Source organism: Gymnoscopelus braueri (assembly GCF_963280865.1).
Source record: "Gymnoscopelus braueri genome assembly, chromosome: 4".
NCBI lineage: Eukaryota > Metazoa > Chordata > Actinopteri > Myctophiformes > Myctophidae > Gymnoscopelus > Gymnoscopelus braueri.
This window is the reverse complement of record NC_137605.1, coordinates 18,030,533-18,052,493: the sequence shown is the minus strand read 5'-3', so window position 1 is coordinate 18,052,493 and position 21,961 is coordinate 18,030,533. Positions and strand designations below refer to the sequence as shown.

At 45.5% G+C, this 21,961-nt stretch overlaps 3 protein-coding genes across 4 annotated transcripts in view; 2 read left to right on the top strand and 1 right to left on the bottom strand.

Annotated features, from left to right (window-relative positions):
• cicb (capicua transcriptional repressor b) overlaps positions 1–4,780 on the top strand; it is a 59,640-nt gene extending 54,860 nt beyond the window's left edge. Inside the window, exons 19-21 of the mRNA XM_080425627.1 lie at positions 161–295; positions 766–897; positions 2,190–4,780. Coding sequence (XP_080281753.1) covers positions 161–295; positions 766–897; positions 2,190–2,491 — 569 coding nt within the window. The 3' untranslated portion in view covers positions 2,492–4,780. The remainder of the gene's footprint in view (positions 1–160; positions 296–765; positions 898–2,189) is intronic.
• Positions 4,781–5,830: 1,050 nt separating this feature from the next.
• Positions 5,831–15,019, bottom strand: znf526 (zinc finger protein 526). Of its 2 annotated transcripts, none has more exons than XM_080425629.1 (7): positions 13,789–15,019; positions 12,774–12,937; positions 12,125–12,235; positions 11,174–11,991; positions 10,601–10,733; positions 8,185–9,759; positions 5,831–7,181 (listed from the first exon to the last, which is right to left on the bottom strand). In XM_080425629.1, the coding sequence occupies exons 1-7, from the start codon at positions 14,078–14,080 to the stop codon at positions 7,014–7,016; spliced, it is 3,261 nt and encodes a 1,086-aa protein (XP_080281755.1). In that variant the 5' UTR covers positions 14,081–15,019; the 3' UTR covers positions 5,831–7,013. The 2 variants fall into 2 exon arrangements, with proteins under 2 accessions (XP_080281755.1, XP_080281754.1); XM_080425628.1 differs by having other exon boundaries at positions 11,174–12,012; positions 12,140–12,235.
• Positions 15,020–16,042: 1,023 nt separating this feature from the next.
• gsk3ab (glycogen synthase kinase 3 alpha b) overlaps positions 16,043–21,961 on the top strand; it is a 28,043-nt gene continuing 22,124 nt past the window's right edge. Inside the window, exon 1 of the mRNA XM_080425634.1 lies at positions 16,043–16,402. Coding sequence (XP_080281760.1) covers positions 16,228–16,402 — 175 coding nt within the window. The 5' untranslated portion in view covers positions 16,043–16,227. The remainder of the gene's footprint in view (positions 16,403–21,961) is intronic.

Below are 21,961 nucleotides of genomic sequence, written 5' to 3'. Positions count from 1 at the left end.
TCGCTTTACAAAACGAAACAAACAAAAACAACCTTTAGTCACGATGCAAATATTTCCCTTTATTATTACAAATTACTATTATAATGATTCCTATATGAATACAGCTGTTAATATTGATGTGTGCTATAGTATTGTTTATTTTTCCTGTGTGTGTATCCAGACCTGGACTCGTCCACAGAGGACCCGGTGTCTCCGAAGAGGAAAAGCAGACGGCGATCCAGCTGCAGTTCTGAACCCAACACGCCTAAGAGTGCCGCCAAGTGTGAGGGAGACATCTTCACCTTCGACAGACCAGGTGACAAAAACACTATGTTATAGACATGTGCAGCCATTTCACTTACAATGTCTATCTTTGACAAATCATCCCAAAATTAGAACATTTTACCATCTCGTCAACAGTGGAAATGGCAAATGCTGTAAGCGTGGGTGTGTGGGTAGTAGGGCCTTGCTGTGAAAGTATCCATGCTCTCTTCTCTTTTTAAAGGTCCCTCAAGGCAATTTTACGTCCTGTTTTTCTCCACGTATGGTTGAATGGTACGTCTAGACTCTAGGTCAATTCTCACCAAGCCAATGTAAAGGGAAAATGAAAGCGGGCATAGTGACGACATCTCGGAACATAGTGGCTCTTAAATATCAAGGGTTTGCATCAGGCTCTAGATCCGTCCCCATAGTGTACTCTTTATCTCTTCACAGTTCTGTCTAGTAAATCAGAACTGGCCCACAATGCTATTAGGAGATAACCCTGTGATGCTGTGTGTTCTCTAGGCACAGATGGAGAGGACATACTGGGAGAACTGGAGTTCGACAAGGTCCCCTACTCCTCCCTGAGACGAACTCTGGACCAGAGGAGAGCTCTGGTCATGCAGCTGTTTCAAGAACATGGCTTCTTCCCATCAGGTTACTGTCTCACTCACACACACACACACACACGTGCTCACTCGTGCACAGCCTTGTACAGGCCCTCCAGAAGTATTGCTTTTCTAAAGTGAGACTTGCATTTTCTTAGATTTGCGCATACAGACAGATTTTTAATCATGCAGTAAAAATATTGTGTTAAAACCGTACTGTTATAAATCGTTGTTTGTTCTCTCTAAATAAAAAAACGTCTTTGTTGAAATCTTCTCAAAATGAAGGCGATGGTATCACTTGGTTCAAGTAGTGGTGCCCTGGGCTTGGCCCTGCACTCTTAACAAAACACAACAGGCAGTGTAGTGTTCATGTATGGGCTGCCAGTGAGGAATTATGTCCCTATCGTTGCACTAGCGACCCCTGCTGGTTGGTGGGGTCGCTGTTCAGTGAGGAGGGAGACAGCATGACCCCTTTCTCTCCGGGTGAAACTCCTTGCTGTCAGAAAGAAGATAAGTGGCTGGTGACTCCGTGTTTGTCGGAGGCACATGGTATTCTACCCCTTTCCCAGACTAGCAGTAGGGTGGTTGGAAGTGACGAGGTCCCACGGTACACTGTGCCAATTGAAAACAACTGAATTGCGGAGAGAATGGGGGGAAAACACACAAATAAATGTTAGTTGATTACGAATCTCCTAAGATGGTGTTATGGAAATCCCACTGGCAATGTTTCTAGATTTATATTCGTACCCAAGTATGAGATTAATCCATAAAGGTGAACACACTTTTCCTCTTTTCTTTGATGTTTGCAAGCATTGTAGATGTTAAGACCTGAAGGGTCTCAGCAGTTGTCTGAGAGTAAGGTTTAAGGGAGGTACCCAAAACACAAGATAACTCGGCTCCTGTTTAACTGAATAGCTTCAACATATTGGACTGCAGTCACAAGATAGTTTTATGTCAGGCAGAGAGAAACAGTTTACAATCGAAGTCAAGTGCCAAGTAAAACTTTTCCCATAGCAGTGGTTTTTCCACTTCGTTTAATTTGGTCTCAAAAGTTGTAATTTGCACAAGACAATACAGTGCACAAAGCAACACATCTAGACCGGGAAATGCCATTTACTTTTATGACTACATTGACCACATTCCCTTGCATGGAGGCTCCAGTGTTTGACGCTATGGCAATGTTTGATGCTATGCTTGTAGATCTGCTATTTTCACCAAACGTCCGCCCTAGGATGGGGACACTAGAGTTCAAGTGGTTAATCTGGAAGTTGTTTTGTTTTTAGTGTGTCAAGATCCTGCAGTGTCGTGTTTTTTATTCATAACTCCCCTCTCGTCCTGCAGCCCAGGCCACGGCAGCCTTCCAGACGCGCTATTCGGACATCTTCCCCACCAAGGTGTGTCTGCAGCTGAAGATCAGGGAGGTGCGGCAGAAGATCATGCAGACGGCCGCACCCTCCGAGATCGCTGCCGCCGGCGGGATGGGAGGGGACCTTCTTCTTTCCCTCCCCGGGCCCTCAGGGATGTCCCAGATGGGAGACGGAGGATCCAGAGGCGGAGAAGGAGGGGAGCCGCCGGGGAGCGAAGAAGCCGAGGGAGAAGGGAGTCCAGAAGATATGCGGGAATCACAGGAGTCCTCTAGATGAGGGGAAAAAAACCTGACCGATTTAGATTGTGTTGGAAGTGGCACATACTCCGCACACCCCTCTCTCCACTCTGCCACTCCCACTCTTTTAACCTCTCCTCTTGGGCCAGACACGTTGCGTTTATTTTCCATCCCAAGCGGCCGACTTCAGAGAACGGAGAGCGACGTTGAAAAGGAGTGAGCCATGTCGAAGAGGAGGATGTAATGCAACATACGGGGCATTGATGTGTTTTGTTATTCAATAAGTTGAATTCCAGTCATACCAAAAAAAAGGACATGTGAAATGCCAGTGGCACAGAAAACTCACATTACATCGACATACACGCACATTTGAAAATGCACACACACACACACACACACACACACACACACACACACACACACACACACACACACACACACACACACACACACACACAGTGACACACACACAGTGACACAGACTGCAGACTCAAATCCCCAAACTTGAATTAGAACCCTGTATTAGTGACCTTGTACAAGGCTTCCGTTTGATGCCAGTTGAACTAATTGACTGTTCTGTTCATCTGCCCGCGAGCAGGAATATCATATTTTAGACCCAAGAGACTCTGGCATATAAATTCCATTGTGAGACAGTGGAAAAGTCATTTTTAGAGCTCTCTCATTAACCATTGATGGTTTGTTTTTTTGGTCATTTGTTTTTGTTTTATACTAATAGGATTTTAGGAATAAATTCAATGAAGTGTCTTTGTTTTGAGAGGAACAGCCTGTCATCAGCTGATATTCGTTCTTGGGGGCTGGGCCCTCGGCGGCAGGAAGACATGATTTGACCGGACTGGCGGAGACGGATCGACATAGAGATCCATTTATTGGTTCCCCCCCCCTTCTCTCCGTTTGAATCGTTTGAAACGATGACCTTTTGGGGGGGAGGTCTTGTAACGACTGAATGACTGACTGAAAGAAAAACCGCAACAAAAGACTTTGAAGTGAACGTAGTTTTTTTTTTGGCAGTGCCATCATTCCTGCAAATATATATGGAACAAATATATGAATATATATTATATCTTATCCATCTGGCCAAGACCTCTCTTCCCATGATTGGCCTGAAAGCAGATGCCAGTAGGTAGGAAACCCCAGGCATTCCTGTGCCTCTCATTCGCTAGCCATGAAGGAAGGAGGCAGGGCAGAGAGTCGGAAAACAGGCACATCCTGGCTCCTGATTGGACTGAATCTTTTTTTCTTACTGGCCTCAACCGCGTTGGTTCACCAGGGTTTGTGTCATGAAAGCAGTGGAAGCCAAGGTCGACGGGGCCCCACGGCCCTCTGTTGCCAAGCAGTTTTATTAACTTTGTTTTAGTTTTTTTTAAAGAGAACAAATTTGATTGTTTTTTATCAAGCATTGCATTTGCATTTACTCTCTCCAGTTCATGATGTTTTACTGTATTATTCCAACTATATTTACTCCTTTTTGTCTTTGTCCATCATAGTGCACCCTGGTCCTGGATGCTGGTCTCTCTGCCAGCTACTTTATTATTCCTGGTAGTTTTGTTTTTATTATCGTGGAGGCAGGTCCCATCTCCTCCTACTCTAGTGAATCCTTCACCTCTGCAAGGACCTGTGGTGCACTTTTTTTTTTTAATACATTGTAATTCATCAATTTCAATGAGGAAAACGGGGACCTTTTTTGTATTCATTCAGCGGTAATAAGCAGTATGTTTCACTAGACCACCTTGTATTCCAACCCCAAACACACACACATCCTGCTATTTTAGCTCACTCCCCTGTACTAAGTTTGATTCTTAGACTCGCTACGTGTTTGTCCTCCCCGACACCTCTTTTCCTTCCCTCCCTCCTCCCTTTGTCACTTTATTGCTCTCTCTCCGCACCTCCTTTTTATTGTTTTTTTTCTTGTGCGTGCGGAGAGAACCTGAGGGGGGAGGGCGTTAATCACAAAGAGAAACCGGGTTGGATCTAATATTGGTTGTGTCTTTGTGCAAGACTTGGTTGTGTTGTACATATTTACTGTGGAGTCAATAGACTCGCTATATTATTAAGGAAAAAAAAGTGTAATTGAGCTTAAGTTGACTTTTAAAGACACCCGTTACCGAAGGTAAAATACACACCGTACACATGAAGTGGGAGGGGGGACCTACAGTAATAAATATGGATATTAACGTTTTTGTGTTATACTCCTTGTTTTGCTGTTACAGTATGCAAGAGAGGACTTTATATCAATAATTTAAGTTTGTATCTGTATCTTTCAGTATACAAATAAAACTAGGTGTTCAATTAAATGCTCATCTTGTTGCTATCACTGGTGATCGACAGCTGATTCTCCATTGGTCAAGTTGAAAATGAAAAACAAACCTGTCATGACTTTGTGCCATACATATTCATTCACCAGTCAAAACATACTAGCTAGCACATAATGCAGTCCATGACACCATTACACACTTCCCTTTGTATTTTTACTCTTAGAACAGATTAGGTAGTTGACAGTGAAGAGATGCCAAGACGGGATTAAAGGTAGGATTAGAGATCATTTCTTTGTTAAAATGAGCGTTAAATAGCTCTATATTCTGATAGTAATCGTTGCTATAGAGTTCAGTTCAGTAACAGAAGTCTCCCTAGCTCTTTAGTAAATTGGGATACCAATGTTATCCGATCAGGAGATGGAACTCTCACAGGATACAAGTCAGTTAAACAAGTGAAATGGGAAGTGATTACACAAAGAAATTGGAACTGTAATACTACAAATGTTAAACTGATAAATGGGTACTCTCCTTATTGGTTTAAATTTACAATCTGAAAATGTATTTTGAGAGACAGGGAGACCGTTACTGAACAAACACTATAGCAGTGATTACTAGAAGAATACCACCTTACCTTTAAAGCCTAATTCATAATTTGTTGTATGATGATACCGTCATACAACAAATGGCCAAGATCTACAAAGAATAAATCAGGCTTAATGCTCTGGAGGTGGATGTCTTAATCACTTGGTCAATCAACGGGTAACAAAGTATCAATTCGGAGTAGTCGTTTATCTGCAAAGCAAGTGGCCTGGTAAACTTGGACTTCTGAAGTATATACTTTAATTTAGCCTCATACCTGATATCCATGCCTATCACAATCGTCCTCAAACAAGATGGCAATTCTCTAATTGCATTACCTTACTGCTGGCAATGTGATTTTAATGTGTCTGCAATTTACAGAAAGCACGTCAAATGAGCCTACCCACTTCATGACAACCAGTTGTATAAATATACTTCTGAATAGCTCAGATATTAGCTTGTGTATCGGTAAATAACTTGGGCTTCTGACTGAAGGAGTTACATTGGCAATAAAAGCTGATACAGGATCATGGAAAACATTTATTGGTTTTATTTATTTACAACATATTACATGATGCAACGCATCGACAGTATAGTAAACAATTTGATCAAATGTAAAAAGAAAATCGCATCCATTTGACAAATTCAACATCATTCATCATACACAGCACAAATTACCTTGACCTGTGGCCCAGCCAAAGGCCCCCCAACTGTTAACATGTCTGTGGAACACTGTCAAACCGAGAATTCTCCTTCGACTACGTCTGAGTCAAACCTGATTCATACCTAGTTGCAAGACAGTGTTGCGCACCGATAATAGCCAATCTACAGACTCAACACGTCGCAGCACCATGCATTGTGAGCTTGTAGATCTGCCATTTCCCGTGCGCGACAGGATGAGCAACCAAAGCATAAATCAAGCATCAGGCATCCACAACTGAGCTGCAGTGCAGACTCATTGTCATGCAGACCTCCATTCCCTCGAGGCGGTGAGTGGACTTGAACGACTGCCTGATAATGCCTGTCTGACACAAAACGGAATTTGGCCATCTAAATTAGATAAGGTCACTGTATAATCTGAACAAACACCGTTTGGTATTTCAAATTACTTCTGAATCGAACCACTTTCCTTCGAGCAGCTCATAAAAGAGCTTCCCACAGGACAACGCTAAAAAGCAGTTAATTGCCTGAGTAGTGACGCTGAGAAAAATAACTTCAGAGCTTTATCTCCCGGGTACTGTTAACGTGGACAGTGCGTCAGTTTATAATGCATTTGTAAAATCTATACCCTTGTCACGCACAGGAACTATAGTGCTCTATTCCTTGGTCGGGCAGGGTGGTCCACCCAATTTCGTAACATGAATCAGTACAGTTCCTCTCAGGACGGTGAGCTGGCCTGGTATTCCACTCTCCCAGTCCAGGTGGGACAGAAAAGGTTCTGGGTTCCAATCCTCATGTACCACGTGTCCTGTCCTCACCTTGCTCGCTTATTGTCACCCGTCCTCTGGATAGTGGATAAATGTGCATAAGGGCGTAAGGCTTTTTGTCGTCTGTCCTTCGATCGGTACTGTATGTTCAGACTGTTCGGTCACACTTCCAAGATGGCTTGAGTGTACAGATGGAACCAAGTGGATCGAGTGGGGTTCCGTGGCCTAAAATATCAAACTGGGGGTCGTTGAAATGAAAAAGGTTCCTCCCTATATTGCCCTCTCAGAGGAGCTGCATTCCTGCCACAGCCTCCATGGCGAGGCCATTCTCCAGTGCTGTGTGGTAGATCTCCAGGGCCTGTTCCAGGGGCAGGGCCCCGCCCTCGCTGGTCTCAATGATGGCGATGGTCTCTCCAAACTCGTTACACATGATGGTGGGTGTGCCCTGGGTCTGGAGAGGGAAGAAGAGACAGAGACACGTTGGCTTGGTGATGAGAAATAAGTCATATTTATTTACTGTATATATATATGGGGGTCATATGGGAGGTCAAGGGTCCTTTCAAGGTATTCTGGGGGTGAACATTCAGCGATAATAGCCGACCTATCCACAAGTTTCCTAGGGCATTATGGTTATCACTTCCTGTCGATTTGATCAGGTATCGGGGATCAGATCGACAGGAAGTGATGCCCATAATGCCCTAGGAAACTTGTGGATAGATCAGCTATTTTTGCCAAAGGGATTTGGTCTAAGAAAAGAAAGGAGGGGGCCTAGTATAGACCCCTGGGGGACTCCAGTCAATTAAGTATATAGGCATAGGGTTTAAGGAGTTTTTAATAGTGTCTGCATTCATTTATTTCTAGTAATGTTTGGTTACTAGTGGCAATTATAGTGTTACAATATGTTCTACAGACCTGTGCAGTTTATTTCCAATAAAACAACTGTGCTATATTGGTGTCTATGCAAAACTATTGTGCCAACCAAATGAGCAAAGATCACAGAAATAGACAATCTACAAGCTTAACATGTCGCAAATGTGATGCATTATGAGCTTGTAGATAGGCTATTTTAACTATTTAGTTTCAACTTAAAAATGTAAAAGCGAAATTTCACATTTTCCCCACAAAATGTATTATTTATTAAACATTTATCGATTAGTTTAAATAACCATCTATTGTTGGTCTGAACTGACATGATAATTAGAATAAATAAATAAATCGTCTGTCGGGTGGAAACCTCATATGTCCTGTAACTGTTCAGTATTCAAATTAGCAGCAAAAGTAGCAGATCGACAAGCGACACGTTTCGAGCTTGTGAATCTGATGCTTTTGTGTGACGCTGTAGTATGATTAAGTAGGGCATTAATTTAGAGGGAAAAAAACACAAAAAGTTAGAATATGGAGATAAGAGGTTTCTGCCTGACAGCAACGAAATAATAATAATAGTCCAATCTGACCTGTGGCAGGCTGGTGGTCTGGATGGTGATGAGTTGAGGCTGCCCATTGGCCAGCCCTACGGCCGAGGCGTCCACCAGTGCCACGGCGGAGTTGGTTTCCCTGGCGGCGGCCTCCTCGTCCCGCCTCTGTTGCCGGGCGTGGGTCTTCTTGTGGTTCCGCAGGTTGGAGAAGGTCTTGAAGGCCTTTCCGCACTGTGGACACGCGTGCGGCCGCTCGCCAGTGTGTGTGCGCCTGTGCTCGGCCAGGTGCATGCTCTGGATGAACCCCTTGCCGCACACCTCGCAGCGGAACGGACGCTCGCCCGAGTGCGTGCGCAGGTGCTCCCGCAGGTGCGTGTTCTGGCGGAAGCGCTTGCCGCACACCTGACAGGGGAAGGGCCGCTCTCCGGTGTGGACCCTCTGATGGAGCGCCAACCCAGAGGCCGAGACAAACGGCTTACCGCAGACGGGGCATTGGTGGGCTTTGGGCCTCTTGCCCGAAGTGCTGCCCCGGGGCCGTCCAGGGCCCACGGCAAAGTGGCTCAGCCGGTGGAGCCGCAGGTTGGCGACGGAGTTGAGCTTCTTCCCACAGATGTTGCAATCTAACCCTCCCCTCGCCAAAGCGGCTCCCGAAGCCCCCGGCTCTCCCTCTCCAGCGGCCGAGGTAGAAGGCTCGGAGGCGGAAGGCGTGCCCGCCTCTCCGCCCGCACCGACCTGGGCCAGGGCGGTGTGCAGCTCCAGACAGTGGTTTTCCCTCTGCCTCCTGGTCAGGAAGCCGGCGTCACAGTGCGAGCAGGGGAAGGGGGCCGGGGCCCCCGGGTGCTGGGTGTAGCGGTGAGCGGCTAGCTTGGCGGCCCAGCGGAAGGCGGCGGGGCAGTCGGGGCAGGACAGCTTGGTGACGTTGGAATGCAGGAGGCTGTGCTGACGCAGGTTGGACGACTGGGAGAAAGTGCGGTCGCAGACGTCGCAGTGGTACGGCCGCACGCCCGAGTGAGTGAGGTTGTGTCGCGTCAGGTTGGCGAGCGACGAGAACGTCTTGCCGCAGTCCGCGCACTGGAAGGGCCTCTCGCCCGTGTGGGTGCGCAGGTGGTTGCGCACGTGGATCTGCTTCTTGAACGACTTCCCGCAGACGCCGCAGAGGAAGCCGCGCGACTTTCGCTGGTGGTGAAGCAGCTGGAGGTGGGAAGGGAAGGACTCCCTCCCGACACCCTTGTTGTCGGGAGGGAGCCCAGCTGGAGTGGCCCCTGCTGGATCAGAGGAGACGGAAGAAGCCCCCGCACTGCCATCCTCCAGGGAGGCAGACTTCACAGCCACGTCCATCTCAGAGGTCTCCTCCACCTGTAGGGGGACACTGTCAGCTGCTGAGGATGGTGTAGCCGTAGCCATATCCTCGCTGCGCTTCTCCCCCCGCCTCTCCTCCTCCTCACCCTCATCAGATCCTTTTTGGGAGCTGCTGTGGGCCGTGTCCTCCTCTCCCATGTTCTCCATCTCCACGTCGGTGAGAGGAGCCAGCTGGGCGTGGCTGGCTTCCCTCCTCTCCCTGGCTCTCAGGAGGATGGCCAGGGTAGATGGAGATGCTTTACTGGGGGCAGGGACCTATGGAGGATCAGCAGACAGTATATCTCAAACCACCAAATTTTCAGGCATTTACCCAGCGAGTGCAACCACAGCATTAAGCTGTCTGTCACACCACCTAGACTGACTGTAAATACAAGAAATTCAGCTGTAGATTAACCACTTTCAACCTGGAGTCCCTGTTTTGAGCATTATTTGTAGGTGAACATTTTCCACAATCAAAAGAAAATAGCAAAAATAGACTACGTACAAGCTCACGCATCGTGAGCTTGTAGAACGGCTATTTTCACTGTACGAGACCATCGTACAACGAAATATGAAACAGGGCTTAAGTGGTTAGGCTTCAGTTCACAGATTGCTCAAATTACAAAACAACTTGTAGTAATAAATTTGCCTCACCGCTATAAATGTAGGACATTCTAAATGACCTTAAAACGACAGTCCGCAAAAGAAACCATTAAGTGTTTACGACTTAGCACTGGACTTAGCACTGGATCACACTTAATACGTGGAGTGCATGACCCTATGGTGGAAGCCAACTCATTTCAAATGAGAATGTCGACCACGCAATAAATTTGCAACACAGACCTTGCATACATCCAATTTTGTCTCCATAACGTGATAGCCGTTTCCATTCTTTTGTTAGATATAAATAAATCTTTCATAATGAGAGTATATCATCATCAGTCCATCAAAGTTGCAATGACAGCTGCTTGGAGCCTTGCTTACAACTTAATGCATAGTTGTGAAGTAGCAGCGTCCATGTATGACGGATGAAGTGTGATCCCGGCTTAAAGAACAGAAAGTCCGTTTTGAAGCTACTGACAAGCCTGATGGGGAGGGTATGGGCTTATTCTGCTACCATGGAGACGGGGACGGTGGCGCCGCTTGTGCGGTCGAGGTGTGTGCGCCGGTGGTACAGGAACTTGGTCATGTTGGTGAACGTTTTGTTGCAGAACTGACACTTATGCAGGGGGTCCGCCATGTGGGACTTCCTGTGAGGGAATGAAAGACAAGCACAGGAATTAGAGACAAATGGGAGACATGAAGAATGACTGCCGTTAAGCTACTGTAAACAATGGCAACATTTTGCTTTGCAATGAGCTAATATACGTACAGGTTCATTAATGCCTTTGAAGGTATTAACTGCCCAAAAATTGCACTTTCAAAATCACATTCACGTCATAGAGCACATTATTACACAATAGGAGGAGTTGCATTAATTACTTACACAGTAACTAATGTGTCTAATATTATTATAATGTATTAATAAGAATGGTTTAAATAACCTACAAAACAAGTAAGATTAAAGGAAAAACGTACAACATTGGCAAACTGTACTGGTCCTACATAACGCCTGAATTAAATTTTAATTCGGATTGGACTAGTATTTCTACTGGTCAGTGCTGTTAGTGGACATTCCCTTCCCTCCTACCTGTGCGTGATGAGGGTCATCTCAGTGGTGAACCCGTGACCGCAGTCCACACACAGGTACCTGGCCACGCCCGAGTGTGTGCGCATGTGGGTCTGCAGCGTGGTGGCCTTCTTGAACATCTTTCCACACTCGGGGCACTCGTGCGTGCCCTGCTCGTGCACGCGCTTGTGCGCGGCCAGTCGATTGACGGAGGTGAAGGTGCGCTTGCAGATGTCACACTGCTGCCGCTTGGCCCACGCCTTCTTCTCCTCCGCCTGCTGCTTCGGCCTCAGCTCCTCAGCGGGCTTGTCCGCCGCGTCCTCCCTCCCCCGCTCCTCCTCGTAACCCGACATTACCCCTGCCGCATCCCCGCTCTCCTTGTCCTGACCCAGAAAGTGCACCCCCTGGTGCTGGAGGAAGTCCTCTGGGGTTTGGAAGAGGAGCAGGCACTCAGAGCACTCGTACGGGTGGATGACCACCACCTCTGTCTGCTGCTGCTGCTGTTGTGGTTGGTGGTGTTGCTGCAGTTTCATTAACTGGCCACCAGGGGCCAGTCTCAGCTCCACCCTCTGGAGGCCATTCTCCAGCTTTGCCGAGGAGCCGAGCAGAGCGGGCATCAGCTTGGCGTGGTGCAGCCTGGGCGTGGTGGAGCTGTCTGCCAGGGCCTGGGCCGTAAGGATCTGCAGGTGCATGGTGGCTGAGCCGGGGCTGGCAGACACCGGAGGGAGCAGGGCGGAACGAGGAGGTTTGGCAGCAAGCTTGGGGACAGTCTGACGCTTCCTCTGTTGTTGTTGTTGTTGTTGTTTAAGTCTCTGCTGCTGCTGCTGTCGCTGCTGCTGCTGCTGCTGCTGGGCCAGGACCTGGGATAGAAAGCGGGGAGGATACAAAAGGATATGTAATGGTTCTGAAAGCTCTAAACTCTCTTTATTCCATACATTTCTGCCCTCCATTCCCCTGAAATGAGGCGTGTACACTACCACCAAGTACCTGTGCCAAGATCTCCCCTGCCTGCTGTTCACTCAAGATGTAGTTCTGCACACTGTTCAGAGGGGTGATCGTGCCATCGGGCTGGAGCACATATTCCTGTTATGACGGAGGAATATGTGGTTTACATGTAATCCTGAAATGAACTCGCATCAAATCAACCAAAAACATCGACGGGAAGAAACAAAACAATCATACATTGACTGATGATATAAAACGTATGAGTTCCCATATCCCTGTAAGGGCACAATGGAGCACACTCCAAAACTCTTAATGCAAATTATGCATTTCATCCGCATTTTGTTTCAACGACTTGTCAGTCTAAATAAAAGTGTGTGTGGCACTGTGGCTACCATTTTTAAGTCTTTTATATGATATATGTTGCAAACAACAACTTAATCCAGGTTTTTGATTTCCCAACTACAGTAAAGGAACATTTCACCATGTATATAGACTGTTAGTTTCTCCCAAATTATTAAATCTAATTCAAAAATACCTTTTTAATCAGAAGAACTAATTGATGTTGATTCCCCTCGACTATTTTGGAGGGGCGATACAAAAATTAAATAAACAGTTTTATCGGCATCGATTACCATAGCAACAAAGAACACTTTGAATGGTCAGCCCTATCCCATACCGTGGTCTCTGTGCTGCTGTGTGTGCTGCTGCGGCTGTGTGTCTGCCTGTGCTCCAGCCACACATCAGGAGAGTCAAACAGAGCCAGGCAGTCCAGACACTGGTACTGAACTGGTCCCGTCTCTGAACCACCTCCCCCCTCCGTCTCCAGGACCTCACACAACTCTGGAGGAAAACCATGGGATACAAAGTGATCGGTAGAATTACTGCTGAGAAAATCATTGATAGTTGCAGCCCAACTTCAAGCGTCCAAGACTCTTCTCCCTCCTTGCTGCCAAGCTGTAGCATTTATGTCTTTTATTTGGTGATTTGATTCACTTGATTTGCTATGTGTATTATATAGATAGATGTTTGTGTACAAATGCCAAGTAGGTTATCTAGACAGATGCTAGGTTTGATCATAGTTAATTAATAGTACATAGCAGTGTAATTATCTTAACGCTAATCACTTTTCTCTCTGGTTCTCGCTGCTTACTCTTAGCTTGCACTTTGTAAGTGCTCTGGCTAAATGCCTAAATTGTAAATTATGAGAAATGAAATTAAGAATACGATTTTTAAGAAACACAAACCTCACCTCAAATTCTCAAAATACTAAATGATGTCTTAGGGGAGGATTAAGCAATTCGCCTACCCCAGTATTTCAATATATCATTCACAAGTTTACACTGTGTGAATATCATTCACAAGTTTACACTGTGTGAATATCATTCACAAGTTTACACTGTGTGAATATGAGCTTGAACATGAACAGATCGTAAAAAAGCAGCAGTTAGCATACAGAGTTTAACATTGCGGTTATTATAATAGTGTACAAATAGCAAGAGTAATTGTCTTGCTCAGGGGCACCTTGACACATTGCCTGGACCGGGAATCTAACCTGGGACCTTCCGTTTCCCAGGCGGCCTCTCTACCCATTCAGCTCCCACACTAATTTTGAACACACATGTGTACACACACACACACACACACACACACACACACACACACACACACACACACACACCACTTTGTCTCACCTTGGTGTTCCACCTCCATCCCAGCCTCTCTCATGTGCATCTCCTGGTGCTGCAGCAGCTCCTCTGGGTTCATCAGCAGGGCTCCACACTCCAGACACTGGTACTGCTGGCTCTCTCCTCCCATCTCCGACATGTCGTGTATGGTCACGGACTCCGCATCCCCTTCCACGCCGGTGTGGATCTGCTGGTGGACCAGGACATCTTCCAGTGTGTTGAAGAGCTGGTGGCACTCACTGCACATGTACTGATGCTCCACATAAACACCCTCCGGGTCCTCTGTCTGCTCAGCCATGGTGGCTGTGTTGTGATGATGTCTCTAATCGATCAACAGTTGTGTCATGCAACTTGCCGGTTAGACGTCAACCCCCGTCTAACTCGTGTGTGAAAGAGCAAAAGAGTTGATGCTGTGAATCCCAATCTCGTCTGCTACTTCATTTACATTCGGATCAGTATAACGTTGTGGTTAAAGACACAACAATAAAAAAAATAGCTTATTCCATATGGTTAGTACCATTACTTGGTCATACAGTTTATTATCAGTCAGTGTTAGCAAAGGGTGGGGCGGGCGTGGGCACTAGAAAGACCATCATACAATCGTCGTCATAGTGGTTTTCAACTAGTGCATTTCATCTCGTACAAAAAAATGTCTCACTTATGGTTTCACAGAAAACGTCGGCAACAATAACAGCCCGGCGTGCAGACCTAACGAACGCTTTTAAAACAAACGAGGCCTATTATTAATGTGACAGTCGCAACCCGAACCATGCGAGGATCATTCAGTAACACTCGCGCGTTACATTAATGTTTCATTCCGTGTCAGCCGGGTTATCCAGTATGTGATGGCATATGGAGAGCTGTTGGCGGCGCTCCCCCCGATGCTGAAGAGCTTGTTTAGGTTAATTCTCGGCACCGCGGTTTCCTGAGCTGGGAGCCCCGGTCCTGGGCGGTCGGTCGTCAGGCGGCGCTACACACTTTTCCCCGCAGGTCTCCCAGGCTTGCTGCTACGACGGGCCCTTCTTCTCTCTTTCCCTTCCTTCTCAGTTACTCTCGTTGGACAACAGTCCCTCGTGGGCTTAATGTCGCTCTGCCTGCCGCGCAACGAGCCGCTTCTCTCGCCGACATGTCACGTCGACCGCGGTCCAAGGAAATGCACAGTTTAAAAGCCACAATTGTAAACTTGCCTTTCAACGCGTGAAATACAACATTTACCGCGTTTGCCCGCCGGATAGTCTCTCCTTTCTTGTGACACTTTGGCCCGCCTCTGTCCGGTGTTGCCATGTCCGCTTATTATAAGCGACTTTGGGCTTGTTTTACTGTAAAGTTGCTTATCAATATTGGTAGTTGCTTATTTGGCCTTCTTGTGTAATATTGTTTACATATTTTCATGCCCCCAAATAATATGTATTTGTCCTCGGACCCCCATCTGAAAATATGTTGTGCCAGGGACCCCTAGCTGCAAGCAACTCTTAGATTCTGTTTTTAATATCTTGAATCTAGAGTTGCAATACCAACCCTTGACAGCCCATACATCCAAACAGAAAAGTCCTATCTGATTGTATTTAACAACGTTTTTAGGATTTTTAGGAAACAAAAACTTGGTGAGATTAATGTCGTTTAATACAGTCAGATATAGGACTTTTCTGTTAGGATGTATGGGCTGTCAAGGGTTGGTATTGCAACTCTACCTGGTTGCTTATTTCTCTCTCACAATCTGGCAACACTGCCTCTGTCTCTAGCCCTCTGCTTTTAGGGACATGTGATTGGCTGAATAATATGTCAATCATAAGTCATGCGCGTTTGTCATGGAACTTGTAGTTTTTTGGTCGAATGCCGGTGTAGTACAACGATGATTACAGCCTTCATTGATTATGATGCGTTCATATGTTATTCATTAGTGTATTTCGTACACTTTGACAGTTATCTTTTAGATTCAGAAGCTGTCCAGTTATGTTTGTGCGTAACGGAATTTTGTCTCAGTGACGTCGGTGCATTTATTTCACTGAAACAAAACAATTTAATCAAAAAGAAGCTTCACGCAGGAGCTGTATTATAACATTGCCGCTAGAGTAAAAATATAAACTAAAAGACAGACACTGCGGTACTTTCGGCTTTTCCATTGCTTAAATGACCTTGTTGCATTTTTACAGCACAGTGAGTCAACTCCGACTGCTACTAAATGTCATAGAAAACTCCATCACCCATAAGTCAACGCGACCTGTACGTCGCTGTGCGTGAAGTCCCCCGGTCCCCCCCAACCAGCAGCGCTCCACAGAAGAAGAAAGGGGGAGACGAACAGCCAGGCTAGCATACGAAACGCTATCAGTGCAGTTTCATTTATATCGAATCTTTTAAGGGAAATATAGCTGAAGTCTGTGCCCGCTTGGCTCTTTTATAGCGACTACCTCCCCCCTGCCCCGTGCTTTTAGTTATAACACAAATATGAGCGGCAGCGGGCGGCCCAGGACGAGCTCATTCGCCGAGCCTCCAGGAGCTCCCGGGGCCGCAGCAGCCGGTGGAGGGTCTTCGGTGGCCGGCGGGAGCGCGGCAGGAAAGACCGGGGCTTCGCAGGCCAGTGGAAGCAGCTCGACGAGCTTTGGCAATCTGAAACTATCCCGTAAGTATTATCGCACCGATCGTACCGTAAAACCCGGCTGGTGAAATTAGTCGTGTGGCGATATGATTGACAATCTCGTGACAAACGTTGACGTCTCGGCTTTTTATGATGTTTAGCGAACGTTAGCGGCCGTTAGCACACGATCAACGGTCAGCCTGGAATAAAGATGCCAAGGATGGGTCAGTGACGCCGCATACACTCGGAAGTGTGTAGCACAGGGGGTCTTCAACAGGGGGTCCGGGATCCCTAGGGGGTCCTCAGAGTTACAGGGGGGCCACCAAATCTTTGTGTGATAGGATTTTTTGTATTTCATTAACTACTAGCATCCCTTTTCTGGACACATTAGCCAAAAATAGCAGATCTACAAGCCCACAACAACGCCTCGCGCTACGCACATAGGTTTTAAGTGCTCAATCTCATGTATTAAGTTGCTTCTTTTGGGCTTGTTTTCCTAGATCTGGTTGCTTATTTCTCTCTCAGAACCTGGCAACACTGGCACCAATGTGACGCTTAGTTGTGACATACGTGTTGGATCCTTGGTGTACTCATCCTAGATCCCAGCTAGCTAGCTAGCCAGTTAGCAGGCTAACGCTAGTAGTAGTAGGCTATGTTTTTCAGTATGGGGTTCTGGCCATCAAGGGCTTTCATAGCCTAGCTAACGTTAGCTGCTGTTACCCAGGCTAGTGGCAAACATAGTAGCATTTTCAGCGAGAAAATAGCTGTAATTCAAACGTTAACGTGAACATGGTGTGAATTCCACAGCGTTAAATAGCATTTCAAATCCGTCGTTGATCAGAGATTAAGATAGCTGGCCTGTTAACTACGCGAAAGGGGCGAGAGAGATGAAAATGAAGGGGGTTAGGCGTCGTCCCCAGTCCAGTCTGGTCTTGCCTAGCTAACGTTAGGTGTCCGTACAGTCCGTAGACTTAGGTGATCGCTAGTACAACTCTTGGATCGTTAACTTAATCGTTAATAACCCAACGTCTTTGAGTGCAATTGACTTTGACAAAGTTACGATTGCACCATGGCTATCGATCGTTAGCCGATGTACAGTCGACTAGCCATATGTCATGTGTGTTGGCATGTATAGAAACATGTCTAGTTGATGAACTGAAACTGAGCAAATATATCTAAACTGGCTCTAAAGTCAAATGGACAACTACTGCTGATGTTCTCCCGAGACAGTAATAATGAAGTGCCTCAACCATGTTAGCATGTACTGTAGCTGCAGTCAGACACCAGATTGTTGCTTGTTGCTTATGCAATGCTCCTGTCAACAATACCAGCACCAATCAGGCCAGCTCCTGAATTAATTCGCTGTAAATCACTCGCATTGTTTGTCCTGGTAGATTACAATAATCAACCACCTACTGTATGTCTTTACTCAAAGTAATGTACCTTCTCCCTATTTTGAAGCAGGCCATTTAGCGGCAGTGTTACAACAGAAAAGATGCCTCTGGTGTTTCATTTGGTGTGATGACAAGATTTTTTTTGTATGGCCAGTCTAATAGACTGACTACACAGAGGTGGCAGTTGGCTGAGTATCTGAAAGGGGGGCAGAGGTGTTGACAAGGGCAGACTTGGGAGAGACCATAGTTGGAATATTGCATCATCACAATCTGTATTCAGTTTAGTTAGTGGGCAACATGCAAGCCTAATATAAGCAAGCCCAGTTGTTGGTGTGTTCTCACTCAGCTAGGTCAAAGCACTAGATTTCTATGTTTGAAATTCATAAGCCTCACACCCATCGAACCATGCTATTGACGTGCTGGAGATCACAGCCCTGGCAGTTCTTATAGCCATGTGAAAGAGTTTAACTCGACTGTGTAAACCTCCTGGGCTGGTGTGTTTTTGAGGTGATATGAATGAAGAGAAAGACAAGGAGTGGGGGAGGGTATGTTTGGGAGTAATTATGATAACGGTGCAGAAGTAAGGGATGAGGCGGGTCTTTAAATTAAGAACACAAAAAAATTGTCTCGGTCTGCTGTGCCCTCAGTGCGGGCCAATTTTTCCCACATGTAGGCGGTTATAGATACATCTGTGTGTGGGACCTTTAGGTAAATGACTGCAATATAAATGTATTGGATTTTTGTTGTTGTTGGTTCACAGAGTTTGGCATTTTCTTGTCTTTGAATGGACATTAAAGGGTTTTTCTTGCCCACAGTGTTCCGTCCCGGGTGTGCCTCGCTGAGAAAGCATTGTTCCCACCTTGATGGTGTCTCGCACCTCGCAGATTCCCCCAAAACAAGAAAGTGCTGTGTTGGCTAAGGCAGACTTGTTTTTCGAGGCTGCTAGAAGTAACACTTGACTTGCCAGGTGCAAACGCAAGAGACCGGGAAACAGGACCGTGTCAGACAGCAGGTCGGCATCATTAACTGCATCCTGCGTTACAGTGATACAGTCAAACTTAGAGTTGAGTTTTTTCAGTTTCCGGTGTACAGATTGGAAAGATTTCGTTTTTCAAAATCAGATTTCTACCAATTGCCAAATAGGACATGTGCTTTTGATCACTGGCATGAAAATGAAGAGTCATTGAACGTAATTGAAGTTGTATGTGTTATCTGAAGTCCTTAGTTTGTGAAACAGAGGATGTCATTGTTTGTATTTGAAGCAATAACAATGAATATCTAATTTAGATGAAGCTATGAATGAAGCTCATGTGGTCCGGGCTTTATTAGCCACGGCTAGCTTCTATATGTTCTAAACTGGCTTAATGTTGCGCTTAGTTCATAGCTTATGATTAATTCATTGCGGAATATGTGGCCCAGGCCACTTTGTACTTTCCGTTTAGTTATTACATAGACATTGGACAGGGGCAGTCTGCAAACCATTCATTATGAATTTCAAGGCCCAGCACCAGGAGTTTTTGGATTGATTCATCCTCAGTTACCTCATATTCCTTGAGTGTAGCCATCTCTGTCCAGCTTCAGTCAACACACCACCGGTAACACACAAACACTATCACTATTCCTTAGATGCCACCACTTTGGTAATTTGCTACCTCTGATGTGACATATATGGCCATGCAATTGCTGATCCTTTTTGTGAGGTAATGAGTGTACTAGACTTGTTATTTTTTAGAAATGATCTGTTAGCTATCCGATTAATTAAAAACTGTCTGGCCATGATGGAAGTTGCTCTGCTCTCGTCCTCTTTGCCTCTTAATCATCAGGCAAGCGTACGTTTCCACGGAAAGCAAAGCTCTTCACTGACAGCTGGTCGGAGTGCTCATTTTTGCATTCATTATTCAGGGGCCTATCATGCCACTGCTACTCCATATTTAATGTGCTCCCCTCGGACTCAACTTGTTTAAAAAGAGGTCAAAAGTGATGCTAAAAGGCAGCAGCGGTGTAGAACTGGACTGTAGGACCTCCCCTTCATGGGCAGGGAATGACCACAGGAACTTAAGGTGATGCGAAGGCAGAGAGCGAGGCATGAGCTAGCTCAGTGATACGGGCCAAGTTATCGATTGCTTTCTGACTGCCACTTACTGTGCTTCACTTAATGAAAATGCTCTAGAGAGGTGTTGAACCGCTGTATTGCTGAAAAACATTGAGTATGTCTTCACAGATGGCCATCAGTAGCAACCGTGAGATTGTAATGTCACAATTTCTTCGGTCACTCTTAAGTGTTGTGTTAGATCTATTCAAATTAGAATGATTTTGTGAAATGCATAATGTCCTGTATAGGAATTTGTCTTGATGACATCCGTGTGGGGACAGAATCACAATCACTTGTATTCACCAAATTTACCAGGTACAGAATATGCATGAATTTGTTTTGACAGGTCGACATAAAAAGACAAAGTACTTAGATACAGGTTGCCTAAAATATAAGTGTGGAAATAAATTGATTCTAAGATGCGACGTGGATTGGTTCTGCATTGATGCAGTGTCGACATTACATAATCGATTATAGCTTGCTAATGTTTATTGTCTATTTTCCATTTACTTCCGAAGGCAGCGTCGCATTGAATTGTGATGCTACATTAAAAGTGCTATAAGTGATATTTTGTATATTTAAAATAAACCACATGTTCCATATTCTGATAGCAATCATTGCTATAGAGTGTTTTGTCAGTAACAGGGGTCTCCTGTTCTCTCCAGCACTTTAATGAACCAAATAAATGTGCAGGTGGGACACAAATTTCATCCTATTGGGAAAGAGATGTCGGATTACATTTTATAGTGTTCCAGTTCCAATTTTGTCTGCTCATTATTGGGTTTCCTCACTTCCAATTTCACTTGTTTATTCTTTATTCTGTTACAGAATACAGGATAAACAACAAGTGAATTTATCCTGACTGTATGAGTTCCTCTCTGCTGATTGGATACAATTGGTATCCTGACGAGACATTTTTCCCCCTGTGTACTTACTAAACAGCTGCAGAGGCGGAGAGACACCTGTTACTGAACAAAACACTATAGCGACGATTAATATGGGAATATGAAGCTATTTAACACTTATTTTAACATGCTAACGCTACTGATGCTCCTCAGCCTCTGATGGACTGAGGTAGGCTGGATCAACAAGTCTTGTTTCAGTATTGTATCAAAGTGGACAATCAGGGCACATTCCTCAGTCAAATTGACTCAAATCATCCGTGACTTTAATGCTGATGTGTACAACATTGTTCTACACACGTCGGCTCACGTCCCCTGGCTGCAGAAACACCACAGGTCCATGTGGTTACATTTGTACACTCAGTTAAATTAACACTGGTTCTCGCAGATTATAGCACAGTTTGTGAAATGTCTTACAGCTGCTGTTTGAAAAGCTTATTTGTTGTATGTGTGTATATATTTGTATTTATTTTTAACCTTTTATATACCCAGGGGAGGTTCGCTGAGAACCCATTTTCTTTTACAGGAACGCCCTGCTTCACACTCACACAGACAGACATACACACACACATTAAAACCTGGGAGCTGCCCAGTACACCCACAGTCTTGTACTGTTGGCCACTGAGCAGCGCCGCTGGAGCATTTTGGGGTTCAGTGCCTTGCTCAAGAGCACTTCAGTGGTGTTGGGAGAGGGCTCCTCTAACCTTAATGGTGCGTTCACACGGGCAGATTAAAAGATACATGCTACCATTCATTTTCAATGGAAACCAGCGTAATGAAGATACATCCGATGTCCGCACGTTTGATGAAGTCAGCGACCACGTTGAACAACACAGATACAAAGCAACACAGCGACAAAGATGCGGTGTATTTTTGTATCTTTTAATCTGGTGAATCGTAATGGAATCAAATTCTGTGGCCATTGAGGATTCACACCTCTAATGTACAATGGGATTGTGGTCGGAACAAGTGCACTTGTAGTAAACCATGCATAACAATATAATAAGAATACACAGAAAGTAAAATAAAAAAAGTTAGTTATTAAGTAGAATAAAGTGCATACATAGGAAGGTAGTCATTTCCTCCTGCTGTTAAATGGCACGTTGAGGAGGGAAATAGCCCTTGGAAAGAAGCTGTTCAGGTTGCGTGTGGTCCTTGTTCCGATGACACAGAACCGCCGTCCTGAGGGGAGTTTCCGAAACAGGTGGTTGCCTGG

What these genes read in the sequence shown, in the direction of transcription:
- znf526 (XM_080425628.1), bottom strand. Translation starts at nt 14,080, where the DNA reads ATGGCTGAGCAGACAGAGGACCCGGAGGGTGTTTATGTGGAGCATCAG. An exon ending in ACAGCAGCACAGAGACCACG is followed by an intron (nt 12,236 to 12,773) that starts GTATGGGATAGG and finishes CCGTCATAACAG; the next exon opens with GAATATGTGCTCCAGCCCGA. An exon ending in CAGGGGAGATCTTGGCACAG is followed by an intron (nt 12,013 to 12,139) that starts GTACTTGGTGGT and finishes TTTCTATCCCAG; the next exon opens with GTCCTGGCCCAGCAGCAGCA.